General features: G+C 31.8%; 1 protein-coding gene across 1 annotated transcript; it reads right to left on the bottom strand.

Annotated features, from left to right (window-relative positions):
• Window positions 1–240: 240 nt before the first annotated feature.
• LOC133291360 (V-type proton ATPase 16 kDa proteolipid subunit-like) lies at window positions 241–1970 on the bottom strand. Its single transcript, XM_061489616.1, has 3 exons — window positions 1795–1970; window positions 1430–1715; window positions 241–685 (listed from the first exon to the last, which is right to left on the bottom strand). Exons 1-3 carry the CDS (start codon window positions 1868–1870, stop codon window positions 553–555), a joined length of 495 nt encoding a protein of 164 aa, XP_061345600.1. The 5' UTR covers window positions 1871–1970; the 3' UTR covers window positions 241–552.
• Between the last annotated feature and the right edge of the window lie 18622 nt (window positions 1971–20592).

The raw sequence follows: 20592 nt of genomic DNA, 5'->3' as shown, positions 1-20592 counted from the left end.
GTGAGAAATGATTCATAATGCTGAAAACTGTTATAAAAGAAAGGTTTTATAATTCTCTAAGTTACATGATAATTGAAATATTATATTGTAGAGACAAAAAACATGTGGGACCCATATGTTAGAAAAAATTATGTGTAGAACTCACGTCAGCACGAAAATCGAAGGGTGTTGAGAATTATAAAACCCATAAAAGAAACCAGATTGACATATTACATCTTAATACAACCAAAAAAAGAGATCTTGGGGTTAGGGCTGGAGTGTTGAATTGTGTAGGACACAATACTAAGCATTATTGAAATCAACAAAAACATCTGTTTCATGGCAGAGATCTCTAATCTACTTTGGATTTAACATTATTAAATACAGTAATGGCCAAAGAAATAGTTTGACAGGCTTTATTACAGGATAAACTCAATTTTATAACAAGTAGATAAGAGTCATAAGACAAATGAAGAGAATGACAAAGCTCCACTCTTACCAAGCCCAAGTGGCTAGTAACATTCACAATCCATGGCTGTGCACTACAAGCAACATGAAATTTCACAATTTACATTAATCAGCTCTGGATTGGCCAGCACGGGACGAGAGGATGATGCCAACAATGAGACCATACAACGCCAATGCCTCAGCAAAGATGAGGATGAGAATCATTCCAACAAAAAGCTTTGGTTGTTGGGCATTTGCTCTACAAAAACCGTTCATTTTCAGCATGTCAAATTCAATACAGTAAAATAGAGCTCAGATACATTTATCCGGTCAGAGTTAAAGTGTTAAACAATCTCTCAGTGAACACAGGCACAGCATCAAAATACTGAAAGCAGTGGCAGCAGTAGTGATACTAGCATTAAGTAATTTCTGGACCTGTAATTCAGGTGTATGCTCCCACATGCTGTCAAAGAGGTTAATCAAGTCATAACAGCTGTTTCTTCATTGTAGACTTGCAACCATGCAAAATACTAAAATAGACTAAGCACTAATTCTAATCCAAATTAACTATGACTAGGTATAAATTTCCACCAATTCAATGCACGAAGTACCTAGCACAACCATCCAAATTATGACTCAAAAGTGAAGTCTTGACCAACTGCACAAATTATTAGGTATGCAATTGTGTTAAAAACTTAATAGGGAGAGCTTGCCGCTGTCGTGGTTTGGTCGACTAAATCGATAAACTAGTGAAGAAATCTAAAAAAAAAAGAAAAAGATTCTTGACTCCACAATATGGAATATACTCTCTCTCAACTAGTATTGACTCCTATAAGTCCCCATTCCTAATCAATTTGAGACTTAATTACAACACTTAATTCCAACTCTGCTCAAATCTGTATACTTTGACATGTTCAATTTTCACATATGCATAGCCCAGAGGGTAAATGCAATAATAACTAAAACAAAAAGAGTAGATAAATGAGGGGGGCAACAAGAATACCTAACGCCAGCATCGCCAACAATACCAATGGCCATGCCAGCAGCAAGGCCAGCGAGACCACAAGCAAGGCCAGAAGAAAAGTGAGCGTAGCCATCAAAGAGATAGTAAGGTTTGGCCTTAGGGTTAATGCCAGTGCTGATAATGACAGCGATGATCAAGCCATAGATACCCAACACACCAGCCATCACAACAGGCACAATCGATTTCATCACAAGCTCGGGTCTCATCACACCCATCGACGCAACCCCAACACCGCTTTTTGCAGTCCCGTAAGCCGCTCCCATGCCTGCAATTCCAATTACCATTATCAAATCAAATTCATAAACAAAAATTGATTTTTTAAGAACAAGGAAAAGGGTTACTACAGGAGAAAATTAGGGCAGCGGCGGCGCCCAGGAACCCGAAGAATGGAGCAGTTTCATCGCCGCTGAAAGCAACCATTTTATTTTTTATTTTATTTTTTAACAAAAATCAGAATCAGAATGAAGAAGAAGGAGATCTATTAACTTTATTGGATTCTCTTATTTTTATTTATTTTTTTGACGAATTGGTAGTTTCTTCTGCGGTCCTCCGCTATATTTGTGATCACGCACGTCAGATTAAATATATTTTTGGATTCTTAAAAAAAAATTATACTTCTCAGTTCTTTATAAAAAAAAAAAATTAGTTTTGGGTTATCTCATAAATTCAAAATGGATTAAAATCGTGGTCCCTCACAAATTCAAAAAAGATTCATATTAGTCTCTCAAAAAGATTAAAATGGATCCACTTTAAACTTTTTTAAGACCATACGAGTAATTTTTTTTCGTAAGAGACTAAAATGGGGACCGTAATTTTTTGTCAGGGACTCAAAAGAATATTTACTCTTGTTTTTATGCGTATATAAAGAATAATTTTTTTATAAATAATTAAAAATTTATTTTTTATATATACATAAAAATGTGTCTATCCTTTATTATTATTATTATTATTTATAAGCTTATATGAATCTCACAGGTATAGAAAATGAAATTATCTGATACAATATTATAAGGGTTTTATTAATCTCCTTCCACATAAGATAATTAATTATCTTATGTGGTAGTGAGAAAATGGGTGGGACCCATCATTACAAGAAAAAAGAAAAAAAAAAAAAGTGAGGTGCGAAAATCAAAGTAAGAGAAAATAAAATAAGTTACCTCGTATAAAAGAAGAGTAATATTTTTCATATGCCTTGATTTCCTCAGCTGAATCCCGTTTAAAACCCCTCAACAAAATGGTAGCATCCACATCATTCAATTTTTCATTGATTATACTTAACAGGGATTATTAGTTTTTATTTTACAGGTGATAATTGTACGAGGCCTACGTGAAAATAAGAGAAAGAAAAAGATAATATTAAACTCATATACTTTGGGAATTTAGTTATCACAAAAAAGTTTATTACTCTTATAACTAACTTAATTATCGTTGATTTTCACCAATTTAAATATTATAATTTATTAAAAACTAATAATAGTTATTGGATCATACTTATTAATTAATTATTAATTTCTAATTAATTATATCCGTTAGAATGACGAAATTCAACGGTGATTAAGTTAGTTGCAAGAGTGGTAAACTTTTTTTGTGATAAGTATATTCCTTCCCATTTATTTTTATTTATGTAACAACATAAGAAATATTAATCCCTATTTAATAAAGCTTTTAACTTCTGCTGATTTAATTAAATGGAAGATTAATTTTCGTGTTTATGCATATCATATCGACCATGTTTTAAGGTTTGAAAAAAGAATAGTAGGTATTTTGAAAATTTTAATTATGTCTTAGAATAAAAACTTTTTTAAAATGCTATGATTTTTTTTTCTCAAATCTCAAAAGAATATTATTTTAAAGCTATAGGAGATAACTAAATCCTTCATTTAAACTTTTAGGTTCGGAGAAAATTGTTTTTTATTTTTTATGGAACATGAGTGAGTTTAAAATAAAATATTATTTTAAATTGCATTTTTATGTTTGGTAATGTTAGAATGTATAAAAAAAAATAATGAAAAAATATCTGATATTTTTTTAGTAGAATGGAATGATAATTTCTTTACTTAAAAGAAAAACAGCACAAGAATGAGGTTCCATGCACCAAAAAAAAAAAAAAAGGGCCTGGTTTGAAATTTAGGAATTGCATTCCCCTCAACTTATGGGCAAGGTTGGTTAACCTTCAACTATGGAAAAGTAGAAAACGCCCATACCTAACTAAGCCTGTCCACAAAGTAAAAGTATTTCAATCTAAGCGTTTGTTGCGACCCATAATAGAAGCATATGAGTCTTAATACTTATTGGGTTCTATATTTGGTAGTTTTTACATGCGAGTCGGTATCAGGATGTTTTGGGCTTTAGCAAATTTTCAGTACTAGGATTTTTCCTTGGACTCGTGTGTGGTTGTCATTGAACTGTGGCACGGGAGCTCTAAAATATATTGCAGTTTGGTGGGTTTGTTTACAGATAACAGAATTTGTCTTTAGTAGAAAATAATTTCTTGATACACATTTTCAGTATATTTTCTAAATTATATTCAGTTTATTTTTTAATAATTAAATGATTTTTTTAAATTTCATTTATTTCTTTATTTGTTTATGAGTGTACAGGAGAAAAACAACTCTTCAGTGACAATAAAAGAGTTGTTTTACTCATCCCTTAAAATGCAAATAACTTATAAGTATCCATCACTTTTTAGTAACTTTATCATCTCCTTCATACTTTTCTACATTAGTAGCACGTATAACTAATGTAGAATTATATATCTCAATATGTTTCCCTCACACGAGAGCCCATTAAACTTGAAGAGTGGACAATGCAACAGGCCCAGTCTACCTGTGCTAAGAAACTCCACAAGAGAAAGTGGAGGACGACCAGGCTCTGATACCATGTAAAGAACCTTGAGGTCACCACCCCAAAAGCTAGCTCAAAGGGTGGGAGTGCCCAAGACCTTATAAATTCCACATTAGTTGCACATACAACCAATGTGGGACTATATATCTCAACATTTTATACATATGAGGTCCATTTTTTAAAAAATAAAAAAATAAATATTAGTATAACTTTTGATATATAAGTGTTATCTCATGTAACACGAAAAAACATATCCCTAATAATTAATATCATTCGACAACTGTAGAGACACCAGGTGTTAGACCAGGTGACATATAATCAGTGGCGAACCCACTTGCGGGCAAGTGCCGACATAAAAAAATTTATTTCAGCTTTTCTTTTCTTTTCTTGGTTACAGGTTCTTATTTGTCTCTTGATTCAATATATATTAGGAGTAAATATCATTTTAAGTCCCTAACAAAAAATATAGTCCCTATTTTAGTCCCTTACAAAAAAATTAGTTTCGAGGTCCCTAAAAAATTTAAAGTAGATCAATTTAGTTAAAATCGTGGTCCCTTACAAATTCAAAAAAGATCTACATTAGTCCCTCAAAAAGACCAAAATGGACCCACTTTGAATTTCATAGGACCAGGTGACTAATTTTTTTTTATAATGGACTAAAATGGAGACCGAATTTTTTGTTAGAGACAAAAAATGATATTTATTCTTATATTAGTTAGCAACGTAGCAACACAAATTGATTAGAGAGAAAACTTATTCTTCCCCATGTCACGTACTCATTCTCATGCTCTCTTCATCCTTTGTTTTCTTTTTCATTTTTATAAAAAGAGAGGATTGATTGCAGGTCTGACATTCTCAAATAAGTTAATATCTATAAACGAGGTCTTCACTGTGATCTTGTTTGCCTTCTGTATAGGTAGTGTTGACTTTTTTATTCACCACTATAAAATAGAATGATGATATATGGATGTACTGGAATATATTCTCATATTTGTTTTGGAGGATTGGTAAGATTTAGGGGAGGAAATAATTGGTCAAACTATTGCTGCAGCTTGTTATGGAAGCAACTAGATTATGAACGAGTTCAAGCGTTGATTTAAACTTTTTTTACAAAAAAAAATTTCGTGGGCGCTGCCCCCGAACTCTGCCACTAAATATGCGGACATAAAAAAAAATTCCTGAGTGCGCCACATAATGCAGGTTGATATTGGTTTATATAAAATGGGATCAACATTGAACTCTTACTTTCATCATTTAAAATATATTTTGGCACCATGCTTTCATCATTAAATTTATCCAAACTTGAAGTGAACAAATTAATCGCTTACAACACCTTGGGTGAAAATAAATAAATCATTTCTTTTCTTCGTAAGAACAAAATTGTTATCATTGGCTAAGTTCTAATAATGTCCATTGTTACCACGTTTTTCAAACCTTCAAACTGAAGAACAATTACTAGCCACATGTTCGTTTCAGATATGGTATGGGGCGAGAAAGATGTATGATAAAAGTCCAATAGAAACATCATAGAAATAATTATAGGAGGCATTGGCACTTTGATATGGAAGTGTAATTATTCTCAAAGCCTTCACATCACTTTTGTGTGTTGTCAAATTTTCCGTAGCAAATAGTAAATCTTCAATTCGAATCCACACTAATGCCCCATCAGTCATAATTATTTAAGAGCATCTATTTCTGCTTGCATTTCATCTTATTGGGTGGAAGAAATTTATATATAGATCGTTTATGATTTGCACACGGTTTGTCTGAATTGAATATCACTTCCATCATTGTTGTTTTTCCCTTGTCATCCCTAAACAGATTTCAAACTACAAAAACGTTGGTCCATTTAGCTAAATGAACATTTCATGGTAAAGTTGCAGCTTACAACTGCCAAAACAAAGGTATGACAAATTAAGTCAACTGTAGCTGGGTAAGGATTCAAGAGTGTGTTTGGTACGTGTGACAACTGTGAGATTATAATTGGAACCGTTAAAATGAAAAGTGGACTTCAATGTATGCTTGTGCTGTAATAAAAGGTAAGAATGAAAATAAAGAGGTCATCATTGGTATTTCATCATTTTCATAAATTGAGATGAGAAGGCAATATCAATAATTTAACAATTTAATTTGAATGCTATGTGAATGTAAATATATTTTTTTACAATGTTTTTTTTAATAATATATTGTGATATTATTTAATAAATTTAACATCTTATATTATATGTTATCAAAATTATTAAATAATATAAAAATATTCTTTTTTTCCAAATTCTCTTTCTTCTTCATATCTTTATTTTCTACTTCAATGCAGATGCCTATAATATACGGTAGAAAGTTATGATATGTTTGATTTGCTAAAGGCACAAAAAAATTGACATGTGAGTTAATTACTTATGTTGTACTATTTTGTTTGTACTGTTTCTCAATATAGATCAAATGCAACCTTAACAAGTTAGGTTGAGATTGTCTTTTTAGAACACGTATTTTTTTCACTTGTACTTAAATTTAACCGGATCTTTAGATAATTGTATATAAATAGAGTCGATTTTTTAGTTAATGATAAGATAAGAATCTAAGAATTTTTTTTTAGTTCAAATTTACAATTTACTGTTAAGATTGGTATTTTATCTTAGAAGAAGATATTTCTTCATCCTAAACTTTTCGGGTTAAAAACTACTTATTTGAAAAAAAAAGCCAAATTTGTTCATATCTAATATTAAGAAAAATTAAGAATACTTAATTATTAAAGAAGTAAAATTATTGTTATCACTTTGTTTAATACATATAGATAAAACATGGCTTTTATTAACACATTTCCTAAGACACAAAATTAAAATAGCATTTAATAAGTTATCTTAATTACTTAAAAAAGAAACATTAAATGCTTATTTTGTGAGATGAAATGCTTTTCAAAACTAAAAAACACTTTTTATTTTTTACTTAATAAAACCCTAAAATATATCTACACCAAAATTGGTATGTGAAAAAGAAAGTTTATTTACAAATGAAGAGAATACCAGCTATACCTATCAATCTATTATCCATTCACGACCCTACTTCCACTGTTGTAAAAAATTAATGTCAAAACATAGAAACGTTAAAAAAGGAGTATAAAAATATGCTAAAATCCAAGCAAAAACAGTTTTTAGTAAAAACGGATAAAAACGTAAAAATGGTATAAACGCAAGTTTTTACGTCTTTATTTAAACTCAATCTTTTTTTTTTTAAAAGCCCTATTTTCCATTTCCCTAAATCAAAATACGTAGAGACTTCGACTATTTTCTTCAAGCTATCGAACTCAAATCAAACTCTTAAGCAATTTCGTGTCCACCGCAGCTTTTAGTGTCGCTTGTCTCCTACCTTCAATGGCGCCAATGATGTTGTCAATTAACCTTTCTTATTAGCAACAACAGTAATGATAAGTGTGTGTCTCTGCTTGTTTTTTCTTTTGGAATTTGGTTTAAGAGTTGTTAAACTCTTTTTGTATCTTTGGATTTATGTCTTATATAGTTTTGTGACTTATGTCTTAAAAATATAAAGTTATTCATTAAATTTTGAGTAGTGATTTATGTAATTTTTTCACACACACAAATATATATATATACATACATGGGGAAAGATTCGTTTATAAATTTTTTTTTATAAATTTTTGTAAATTACACTATGTACTCCCGGAAGAACATAGTATAACCTAGTGTTCTCCCGGAAGTACATAATGTAGTTTGTAAACAAAAAATTTATAAATATAACCCTTCCCTGTACATATAATTTTGTATATTAATCTTATATAGTAAAAATTTTAGGTTTTGTGTCGTGTCTATGATTTAAGTTTCTACCGCCGCTTCGATTTTTATGTAAAAACTTGATTTTTACAACATTACCTACTTCCACTCAGTTATTTGGGTCCTTGGTCAGCATTCCGCGTTCCCCATCATGTTTGGTAAAGTAAATCAAATATTGCTAGTATTGGCAAAAGCAAGTCAAATTTTCCTAGTGTTTGTAATGCTTTACCACTAATATATAGTAGTGTCCAGCGATAAATACCTGTCACCGTTGCCTAGTATAGTGTGGAAGAAAATTATATTGAAATCTTTCACGATTATCCTGCAGTTTGCTTGATTTAGATTGCAATGCCGTCTAATTTTAGTTTGACATTGCAACACTAGAACTAGAATGGCATACATGACATGCTCTCTTAGATTTTGACCTAGAACTGAAAAGCCTGTCATAGCTAAGGAAAATGAGCATGTGTTATTACAAAGTTGCAACTTAGGGCAAGCAAATAGCAACCGTGTGAGGATTAAGATATGGTAGCCAGCACCGCTCCCACTCTTTACGTATATCTTTTTGTTAAGTCTGCATTTATTGTGGCATCATGTAAAGAGAACATAACTCTTGTCTGCTTACGATGTCCACCTCAAGAAGTAGCGAATATCTTTCATTAATTAAGGGTGGCAAGTCTCAATTAGGACTTGGTAAGGAAGTTCATTGACTACAAATTGGTCATAAAGAAAGTAAGAAAAAGGTAATGCAACGAGAATCATACCTTATTTTATTCTGTTTTTTTTTTTTTTTTTTTTTTTGACAAACTAGAACAAAGGAAAATTCCTTATCAATGCGGAATATGTAACTGCAACATAATGAGGCATGTCTGTGTAACACAAGCAACAAGAGATCTAACTTGTCAATTCCTAACGCGTTATCGATTTGAGTTGGACCCTCCACTGAAACCTTAGAAAACTCTACTCAATAGGAGACAGAGTCGAAGCCTCTTCATTGAAATTCACCATCATCTCTGAAGAAGGACCCTTCAGCTCGCGCGTGACCATCATACATTCTATTTGCCAATTGTCATTCTTTCTCTATCAAAGGTCCATCTTATGCCCCACTATATTTCATGCCTCGAGAGTTCGTGTTCAAATGAATTACTTATCCATCACTTTCAGTTCTTGTACTCCTCTGTTTTCTTATACCTAATTGTTGATGGGAACAAACCAAATTAAACATGACAATTTGTAGAACACAATGCTTTGTGTTCTCCAGTTGAATTTTAGGCTTTAGCAAATGGCTTATATTACTGAGAATGAATTTTCACTGCACTCGGCATACATTCAATCTCTTGAACTTCATAGTAAGTACAAATTGAACGCAACCTATCATCCATCATATTGAGACATATGTTACACACCTCCTTTTCTCTCCATTGATAAACCTTGGCACAAAATTTCAACCCTTGATGTCATCTCTTCCTATAATCATTCTATACATCCAGAAGAAAATCCATTGGTACAGCACAATGCCTCCGTTTTAGAAAATCATTGGTACAATTTTCAATCAATCTTAACTTTTTACCTGATATTAATAGAAATTAGGCACAGGCACGTCCACTCCCGATGAACATAAAAAATCAATCATCATCGCATATAATGAAAAATTACAAGTTGATTTAATGCATATGATTTCACACCCACAAATCTAGAAAAAGGGCACAGAGAAATTCCATCATGGAGGGGAAGGGGGTCTAAAAATTGGTATTAATCATAGTGTATTGAGTGAGAAGCTAGGGTTTGGGCTCTAGAAAGTGAACATACATATTCTTAATGCTGTAAGTGAAATGTAAAAATTAGCCCCTATAAGAGTGCAATCATGGTTCATGTCCCCCTTGAAAGAAGCTTGTGATTCACACCTAGATACAAAACGGGGGAGTGAGTTTGAAGACTTTGGCAAACCCCATTTTATTCGTTTATTTATTTGTCTATTCCTTTTCAATTTAATGTCATTTCATGTGAGGCAGAGTTCAATTCAATACGGTGATTTCTCTTTCCCGAACCATCGGCAAATTAAAATTGCATAACTAACATAAAATAATTTGAAGGGTAAGGTGTAATTGATAGAGAGAAGGAGGGGTTTGGAGCAGAGTCCGTGTCAAAAGGGACTAAGATCCTTCTAGGACCCCGCAAGGATCTTCACCTTTAGCTGGTTACGCTAAACCAGTGTTTCTCTCTCACATTTTCTTATTCAAAAAATAATGTTGACACGGTATAATTGATATGTTAGAGAGAGCAAGATAGGGACACTTTATTCCTTTTGTTCTTTATATACCGCCACAGCTCATAGAGAGAAAGGAAAGGAAATTGTCGGTGGGGTCTACAAAGAGTTCAATGATGCACTCCGCCGCATGATTGAAGACCCACCGCCGACCACCACCACCGTCCTACGTGGACTAAGCCTGTCCACATCATTGTCTAAAGCATCTAATATTCTTCACTGGTTACGAACAAAGTCGTTGCTCAATAGTTTTAAATATTTTCTCTCACTCTCTCTCTCTCTTATCCTTTGAACTTTGATTTCAACACGAAATTCTACTTACTTTTTTTTTTTTTAAACAAATTCTACTTACTTTATTTGGGAAATAAAATCTACTTACTTTATCTTCTTTTCTGTTTATCACTCTCATCCTTAAAACAAGTCTTAAATACTCTTAATTTGTGAAAAAATTAAATCATTTTATTACCTTAGATTAAAATTAAATCAACAATATTCTCGCTTGATGTCAAAATAAATTTCTTATTAAAATACTATATATCATGTATAAATCTACGTTATCTGGCTCAAATCCAGCAAATGATGTAGTTAAATAGGGGTGTTCAAAATGTCCAAAAGAATCAAATCGATCCATAACCAAACTGTTCCACATTTTAAAAATCGGTTACTTTTAAAACCGATTTCATATGAAACTATATTTTATTTTATAAACGGATTATTTACCAAACCATAAAAATAATTGATTATCCATAATCAAACTGCTTTACAATTAAAGAACAAATAAGTATTATCTTTTATTATGCCTATTATATTAGTCAATTGACTCAAATTTTCAAACAATAAACTAGCAAAAAAAAATTAAGGAAAACATATATTTAAAAAAAAAAATTACACATAAATCGAAATGTCGTATCTTAATAAAAACATTTCTTATATAACATAACAACTTTTTTTCCAAACAAAAAAAACCATGTATAACCATATCTTGACAAGGCGAAGGCTTTTGTTGTATAAGCCATATCCAGGAACACTTCGTAATACTTTTTAAAATACTCATCAATGAATGGAGATCTATTTGTATAAGCCGTTATGGTTCTTACTCTGTTGTGTACATTCGTATTGAATGATTAATGGTACCAGAATAAAAAAAAATGCATTCAATTATCATTGACTTGCACATTTTAAATCTAACATCTCTGTACCTGATGACGGAACACAACATAGGCCAGGCCAAAGAAAACTATTATGAAAGGAAGAACAACAGGTGTCATAACCGGTTTTGAACTTATAAAAATAGCACAATTCATCAAAAATTGATTTTGAATTTGTTAAAAAATCGGTTTTGAATTTGATAACCGGTTTATGGTTTATAATCGGTTTTGATTTAAAATTGATTTTGAATTAAAACCGGTTTTAATTCAAAATCGGTTATAAACCATAAACCGTTTTGGAACCGATTTTGGAACTGTTTCGGAACCAGTTTAGAAAATTAAAAACCGGTTTTAAAAGAAGAAAACTGATTCGGTTTGCAAACAAAACCGTTTAAAACTGGTTCGGTTCGATTTTTGTTAAAATCGGTTATGAACCGCTCTATGCACATCCCTACATCCAAATTTTCAATTTTTTTTAAGAAAAAAATGGTGGGCCCACCATGTCTATGTCTCAGTTGCAGAAGAGGAAGCTTTGCAGCAACTACAGAGATGCAAAGCCTATAATTAGAGCTGACAAAACGGGCTCAGCTCGGCGGGCCAACCCGCTAAACGGGGCAGGGCGGGCTGAGTTTTTCAACCCATCCCAAAAGCCGAGATGGGCAGGCTCATTTTTTGGCGGGTTGATGACGGACCGAGGCGGGTCAGTGTAAAATAGGTTCGGGCTGGCGGGCCAACCCGCCCAACCAGCCAAACGGGGCGGGGCGGGCTGAGTTTTTCAGCCCACTTTCAAAAGCGGGACGGGACGTGCTGACTTATTTTTGGCGAGTTGATGACGGGGCGGGCCGCCAACTTTGCCACCTCTACCTATAATTATTACTATAATTGTTTTAAGAATAATTAATCGACTAAAAAAACTACCCCATTTAAATATATATATATATATATATATATATATATATATATATATATATATATATATATATATGGAAATATTAGTCTTATGTGATGGGAGATAACAAGTCTCTTCTACATACTCAAAAAGATACGTGGCCCACTTCAAAAAAATTTCCTCTTTTCCTATATAGTGGGACCCACATAAGTTTTGTGAGTGTAACATAAGGAATCTTGTCTCCTATTGCATAAGAAAATATAACCCTCTATATATATATACGGGTTCACTTTTTCTGCAGTTAACGTAGATAAATTATCTATATTGAGCTGAAAACAAAGTCGTTTTGGAGCGGAAATCAAGGTATTTTTGTAATTATAATTCATTTCAGAGTTATAATAGTCTTTCTCGTTATAATTTTTTAATCTTTCAACCATAAACGACGTCGTTTTAGGAATAAATATAGATAACTTATTTACATTTACTGTAGAAACATTAAAGCATATATATATATATAGAAGTAAATATTTCTGCAGCCACTTTAGATAATTATCTATAACTACCCTATATATGTATAGTACATATTTATAACATTAAAGTTGTTTTTTCTTACCTCTCCTCGGTCACGTTTCAAAACCTGTCTGTCGACTTGTAAAGAGAAAAAAAAGCAACTTTAATGTTATAATTATGTATTACCGGTAGTACATAGTTATAAAGGGTAGATGTAGATAACCTTATCTAAAGTGGCTGTAGAAATATATTTTTTCATATATATATATATATATATATATATATATATATATATAATTCCCATTAAATGATAACCATTAATTGGCGAAAATCAAAGGTTAGGATTTGGTGTCAAATTCAGTGTCAAAGGATCATATCATTATATATATATATAGGATCTTTTGACACTGGTGTTAAATTAAAAATTTGACATCAAATATTAACTGTTGATTTCTGTGAATCTAACGATTATAATTTATTGGGTGATATTTATTAATTAATTATTAATTCCCAATAATTTATAACCGTTAGATTGACGAAAATCGACAGTTAAAATTTCATGTCAAACTTTTTAAATTGACACTAATGTCAAAGGATCTCATCCCCCCCTCCCCCCACACACACACACATATATATATATATGGGTTAAGTGTTTATCATGACACTTGATACAAGGTTTTGTCTAGTCACATATTTTTTAATTATGTACTACAGGTAGTACAGAATTATAATATTAAAGCATAGATTGCAAAACAACACAAATATTATAACTTTGTACTACTCGTAGTACATAGTTAATTTTTTTTTAACATTATAACTATGTATCATGAGTAGTACATAGTTAAAAAAACAAATTTAATATTATAAGTATGTACTACATGTAGTACATAGTTAAAAAATATGAGACTGGACAAAATCTTATATTCAGTCACATGACAAACCACTTTTCATATATATACATATATGAGTAAAGTATTTCTCTAATCACTATAGATAAGTTATATCAGTGATCCCCAAAACTATGTCGTTTTGAATTAATGAAGGGTGTTTGTGTAATTTTAAGGGGATTAATGAATGATGTTTCAATAAAATTCATATGATAAAAAATAAATTAAATTACAGAATCATCCTTCATTAATTCAAAACGACATAATTTTGAGGGTCACTGGAGATAACTTATCTCGAGTGACTGGAGAAATACGTTACCATACCATATATATATATATGGAAAAACATTTTCTCATGTTGTATGATAATTCAATTCTCATGTTGTGACCCTTCGATTTGCGTGCAAAATTTTTCTTTTTTTTTAAAAATGTGGGGCCCACCACTAATTGAGTCACAACATAAGAATTCAATTCTCATGCAACATGAGAAAATCAAACCCCATATATATATATATATATGGCTTATCGTTTCTCAAGCTGCTTGAGATAATGTTATCTCTGGCTACTAAATCATAACCGTACAAAGATGGATCAATGGTGATAAAGAAAGAGAGAGAAAATGGGAATCATAATCATTCAAAGGTGAATCAATTGATATAAGGAAATAAATAAATAAAAAGACGTAGTTTTGGAGTAGCCAGAGATAAACTTATCTCAAGCTGCTTGAGAAATGTTTTTCCCATATATATATATATATAGAGTGAGGATATTCTAACTATAAAAAATTCTTACTACTAACTTACTACCCATCACATCACCATTGGATCAAAGAGAGAGAATGTTAAAAAGTTTTTGAAGAGAGAGAAAATGTTAATCTAATGGTGATTTGATAGGTACTAAGTTGGTAGTGGAAAATTTTGGTAGTGAGAATATCCCTCCTCATATATATATATATATGAGGTAGGATACTTTGACACCAATGTTAAATTTGAAATTTGACACCTCATCTGAGAGTCGTTAGATCAAAAATATCAACGACTCTGATTTGTAAGCATGTGACACGATTGATCTTTTTTTATCTAATAGCTATCAGATGAGGTGTCAAATTTAAAAGTTGACACCGGTATCAAAGGATCCTACCTATATATATATATATATATATATATATATATATAAAACTAAGGGAAGGTTATATTTACATAGGCAAGATATTTTTATTACCAATTTTTTCTACTATCACTCAACTACCACTCTCTCTAATCATCATTGGATTAGAGGAAAAGTTGAATGAGGAACACCGACCAAAATGCCACTGTTCACCAAGTTTTTTACCTAAATGTCACGCGAACAGTGTTATTTTCCAATATGCCACGTGGACAAGTTCGCTGGGCACTGTAGCGAACTCAGTTTGCTGACGTTTCACGTTTCTAGTGGATAACAAGTACCAAGTTAAAAAAAAAGTACCAAGTTTGCTACATTGGGTAGCGAACTTGGTTGGAATATGTATTGCAACCAAGTTCGCTACCCCGTGTAGAAACTTGGTGTCCACTAAAAATGTGACACTCAGCAAACGAGTTCGCTACAGTGTCCAGCGATCTTGCCCACGTGACATATTGGAAAATAACACTATCCGTGTGACATTTGAGTAAAAAACTTGATGAACAGTGACATTTTGGTCACCGTTCCGTTGAATGATGGGAGAGAAAAATGAAAAATAACTTTTGAATCCAATGATAATTAGAGTGGTAATAGAAATAATTGGTTGTATGAATATCGTACCTTATATTTATAAATTTTTTATTTATAAATTTTTACAAATTATACTATATGTTATGAATAGTACATACTAAAATGAGGCAGGATCCTTTGACACCGGTGTCAAATTTAAAGTTTGACACCTCATCTGAGAGCCGTTAGATCAAAAAAGATCAACGACTCTGATTTGTAAGCATGTGACTGTTGGAAATAATCAAGTATGAGTTATAAAGAAGTATCACATAGACTAGACATAGACCAAGTGATGACCATATAAGTGCAAAAGACCCATAAACCTACAGCCTTAAGGTTTTGGGTTGAGATGTGGTGTCGGCCCACTTATTATGGTTTGTCATTTGGCCTATTGGTGGATGTACCCTTTGCAAAGGGTTTTGGGCTCCCCCGTACAATATCCCAACAGTGACACCATTAATCTTTTTTGATCTAACGGCTCTCAGATGAGGTGTCAAACTTTAAATTTGACACCGGTGTCAAAGGATCCTACCTCTACTAAAATAATATAATTTATAAAAAAAATTATAAATATAAGCGTGCTCTGTTAGTAAACAATATAAGTGGAGTGGGTATTCGATAGTTTATGGTTAGTGTAGCTTTCCCTCCCTTTTGATCCAAGATGTACCTCACAAAAGAAGGTGAGCAGTAAAGTTAAAATAATTTGCAACCAAATTGGGAGATTAGAAAGACATGTGCTCCATTTATTATGATTCCACAATAACTACTAATGATTAATGATTTTGCGTAAAAGATATGACTCTGTTTTCTTTTCTTTTTATACAAAAGATATGACTCTCTTTTTTTTGGGTACATAGATATGACTCTTTTTACTAACAATAAATTGCTAAACGCATTTCACTTCACTTTCCTGCACCCCCCCCCCCCCCCCCCCCCCATCAGTCATCTACTGCCGGTAAGGCCTGAATCGTTTCTCTTTCGTCACCAATTGGGCCACGTATTGTCCACGATGAGACCACTTCATAGAATAGAAGATTCTATCCAATACACCACTATTAGTAATAGATTACCATCTGCCATGCATGTGGCTATAAATCAAAATCACCAAGGCAACTCATAAATTAAACTGGAATACGCAATTTAAGGTAATTGGATTTAGTTCAAGTATAATGTGTATGCTATAAATTATGGGAAAATTTTCTTTTGTTATAGAAGATAAAATTATCTATAGCAATCCAAAAATTATATCATTTTAGGGATTGAGAGAACTAATAAATAATATTATCGAAATTTTAATTATTTTTTTGTTATATGAATTTTATCAAAACATCTTTGATTAATTCTCTCAACCCTGACTTAATTTTTGAGAAACATAAACCCATAAAATATTATACATATGTCTTTTTATTCTCTCGTAACTCTTAATTAGTAGGACTTAATTATTATACGTCGGATTATACATATTTTAGTTTCTTGGCAATTTGAAACTGAAGGGAGGAGCAGGCATTTCAGCTGAAAAATTAATGCATCTGACTTGAGAAGATAACAACATACAAATGTAAAATGGCAATGAGAAACCGTCAGGTATTTGGCAAACGCTTAATCTTCTCATCCCTTTCAACTATTGTTGGCATATGTTCTAACTCATAACTACTGCAATTAGATTTTGTTGTTGATGTCTTAGTGCAGCTATCATGAATTTAACTAATGAAACTCAATTATTATGAAATAGAATTAAACATTAACCATACCATTTCAAAACTATGTATCCGAACATTTAACAAACTCAAAATATTGTTTTAATGAAGTAAGAACAAACTGATTTGACTAGCAATTTGCTATAACTAGCTACTGATTGATTCTACAACTAACATTGATGTGAGGTTTTTGCTAAACATAATAATAGTTCAGGATGTTGGATATTCTTTCAGGATGGCATGGTAGAGACCACTTTGAATAAGTACCTCCCAAGTTCAATATCTTTGTCTGACTTGTCACTTTCTTTTAATCCTCCAGAAGGAAACTGGGACATATGCAATAAAAAGGGCATTAATTATTACAAATTAATTACATTCCAAGCTATCAACACCCCTCAACCCACGCACCCGTCTATGTACTGGCGGAAAGACTGAAACAGACTGTGATAAAAAATCTTGCTCTTCCAATATTGGCCCAAATGGTCCACTCATGTTGGCAATCTCAGGAAAAGAAAGAACTACACATATATGAACACTTGTATGTATAAAAGAACCACTAATGCTTACATGCCTTTGCCGACAATAAACCTCTAATTCTTTTTTGTGTATGCATGATAGTAACTGATCCAATATCTAAAGCATTAATTAATGAACTAATAAAATGTCATAGATTCCTCATTCTTCTACCCTTTAGGTTGATGTGTTAGTTTTCTTTAATTGTTTAAGTAGCAGGAGAAGCCACTTTATCATTTGCTATTCTTAGATGGGCAGCCATTGCCATACCAAATGCTCTCTAGTCTCTACTTCAAGTGTCGTACCGAACCATCACACACACAATCATAAATTAAAAAAACGGGAAAGGGAAAAAAAAAAGTAAAGACACAAATTTATCTTGGTTCACCTAACGTGGCCACATCCATTAATGATTAATTATATTTTTTTTATTGCACTCGTTATAAAGTATTTTGTTTATAAAAAAAAATATAAATAGGCTTAGAAATTCTAAGTAACGGTAGATATTTATGGGACAAAATCCAAACTACTAAAAAAAGAGAAAAAAAATAAAATAAGCTTGAGGCTCACAACAGTATTAGGCTTCTATTGACTTTCTCTACATCTTGCCAACAAGAATCAATCATCTAAATACGAAATATGAGTAATACCCAATACCAAGTAGCGACATGATGCCTTGCAGCTAATATTTTTGTTAATTTTATATTACAAATAAATATGTTATAAATATATAATTACTAAAATAATTAAGAAACAAGTATCTTGTTTCACCACTTAAATTGGTGAAAACTTATTGATACAGTATCATCAGCAAGAATGGTCGGTAGAATTTATATGAAAGAAGTAATATATTCACAGGGAATGATTCGTTTACAAATTTTTTTTTATAAATTTTTGTAAATTATATTATGTATCCCTGAAAATACATAATGTAATCCAGTGTACTTCCGGAAGTATATAATGTAATTTGTAAAAATTTATAAATAAAAAATTTATAAATATAATTCTATCGTATATTTATTATAATGTGAAGACTGATGCTAACTTCAGAAAAGAATTTTATTTCAACTGTAATTCCGTTGGAGGACCAAATAGGCAAATAGGGTGGGGTTCCTGGGCCATCAAAGGCATGGCCTATTGGCCTTAGGAGGAATGTTTTTAAGTTATTTTTGTCTTTTCTTTGTTTATCTTCTACGTAAAGTTGAAAGACAAATTCACCAACCCGTGACTTACACGTTGGTTGATCACACTGTTGTTGCTCAACTTACGTTTTCTCTCCTTTTCTATAGATCCTTCCCCAAAAAACTTGTCGAGAAATGATTTGCAGACCGTAATGTGTACCTTAAAATGGACACTGTTTGCCCTTCAGAAAAAGAAGACCACGAAAGAAAAAGATTTCAGAAGGTACTGCGCATAATTCGACTTTGTTATCCTACCATTAAGGCCATAATTAACAAAAATTGATAGCTATAAGCCAGTTTACGACATTTAATTAACAAAATATATATGTTATCCAAACAAGGCAGACAGCTTAGCTTATTAATTGGACAAAATTTAGTTGCTTTGCCAGAATAAGAAAACGAAGCTGCGTAAGATAAATTAAGCATTCTCATTTGGCCAAAAAAAAACAAAAAATTCTCAACTCAACCGCAATATATAATAGCAAAAGTATGTATGTGATGTATTTGTTAAACATATTTATATTTGATTAATAATTTTACGAGTTGACGCTGTTGATATTGATGTAATAATTTTACGGGTTAAGAATTTTCTCCGTGATCTCACGCAAATTATTTAACCTTACATTTTTTCTGTATAAATTTGTCTTTAATATTAGAGTGCCACACAATACGAAGCTTTATAAAAAAATAAAAGTCACGATGCTGCAGTAAAATTGGGTGACGTTCAAGTTAATTAAAATCGAATTTTTACTTAAAAATAAAAGAAAAATAAAAATTATAAAACATAAAATCGTAATTAAAAAAATTATAAAAAGATAAAAGAGCTTGTATTATTAATGAAAATATTTTGATTTAAAAAGTTATAAAAATGTAAAAGTGCAATTTTAAAACTACCATGATGACATGACGTTAGAGAGAAAGGCACAGCGTTAACGAGCGGTCACTTGGCGCGAGCGTTTCTCCTCTGTTGGGCCAACGCCGTATGTTCGTCAAAGAAGATTGAAAATGCACTGTCCAAGGAATGTCTAAGGGCCGTTTCGTAGAGGAGATAACTTTTTTTATTAGGAAAATGCAATTACCGGTAATGGGATAGAAAAATGAGTTTGGTAGGAAAATTAAAAAAAGTTATTTGGTTGGTCAAAATTTTACTAGAAAAATTGGCTTAAATTTTGTGAGTCTTTGTTTGGTTGAAGGCAGTGGCGGATCCAGAAAATTAATGAAGGATGGACACTCAATAAGTTCAAGTACATATAGATCTAGGTCTGGTCTTGAACGCGATTTGCGAGCCGTTGCCGGCTGGTTGGATTTGGTTTAGATCTAGATCTGGACGGATTGCGACTCAACTGGATCAGTAATAGAGGAAGAAACAAATGTTTCAACTTCCAATATCTGATATTGAGATTTGAGAGGAGATGAATCAGTATGTAGATGCAAATGATGTGTATTGATATAGAGATAATTGGTTCGTTGAATTATGGAGTCAGTTTCGTATTGTGTATTGATATATTAAATTTTATTTGATAGTTTTTTAAGGTTACAATATATACTTATTGTACACCTCTAGCTAATTGTATAGGTCTTTTTTTATACTTAGCCCAATATATCATATGGACTTTTGTGCATTTAATGTATTGATTAAAGAGATTTGATTTTGATATTTTATTTACTTTGATTATATTTTTTTATCAAGAATA

The sequence above is a fragment of the Gastrolobium bilobum genome, unplaced genomic scaffold (assembly GCF_033153095.1).
Source record: "Gastrolobium bilobum isolate Gb01-03AN ecotype WA unplaced genomic scaffold, APGP_CSIRO_Gbil_v1 utg12132, whole genome shotgun sequence".
Taxonomy (NCBI): domain Eukaryota; kingdom Viridiplantae; phylum Streptophyta; class Magnoliopsida; order Fabales; family Fabaceae; genus Gastrolobium; species Gastrolobium bilobum.
The sequence above is the reverse complement of the archived record's forward strand: the minus strand, read 5'-3'. Positions and strand labels throughout refer to the sequence as shown.

Excerpts from the sequence above, each read along its gene's own strand:
- LOC133291360 (XM_061489616.1), bottom strand. The coding sequence starts at position 1,870 with ATGGTTGCTTTCAGCGGCGATGAAACTGCTCCATTCTTCGGGTTCCTG. Across the intron at positions 1,716-1,794 it reads CGCTGCCCTAATTTTCTCCT|GCATGGGAGCGGCTTACGGG; the intron begins GTAGTAACCCTT and ends TTGGAATTGCAG. Across the intron at positions 686-1,429 it reads GTTGGCGATGCTGGCGTTAG|AGCAAATGCCCAACAACCAA; the intron begins GTATTCTTGTTG and ends CGGTTTTTGTAG.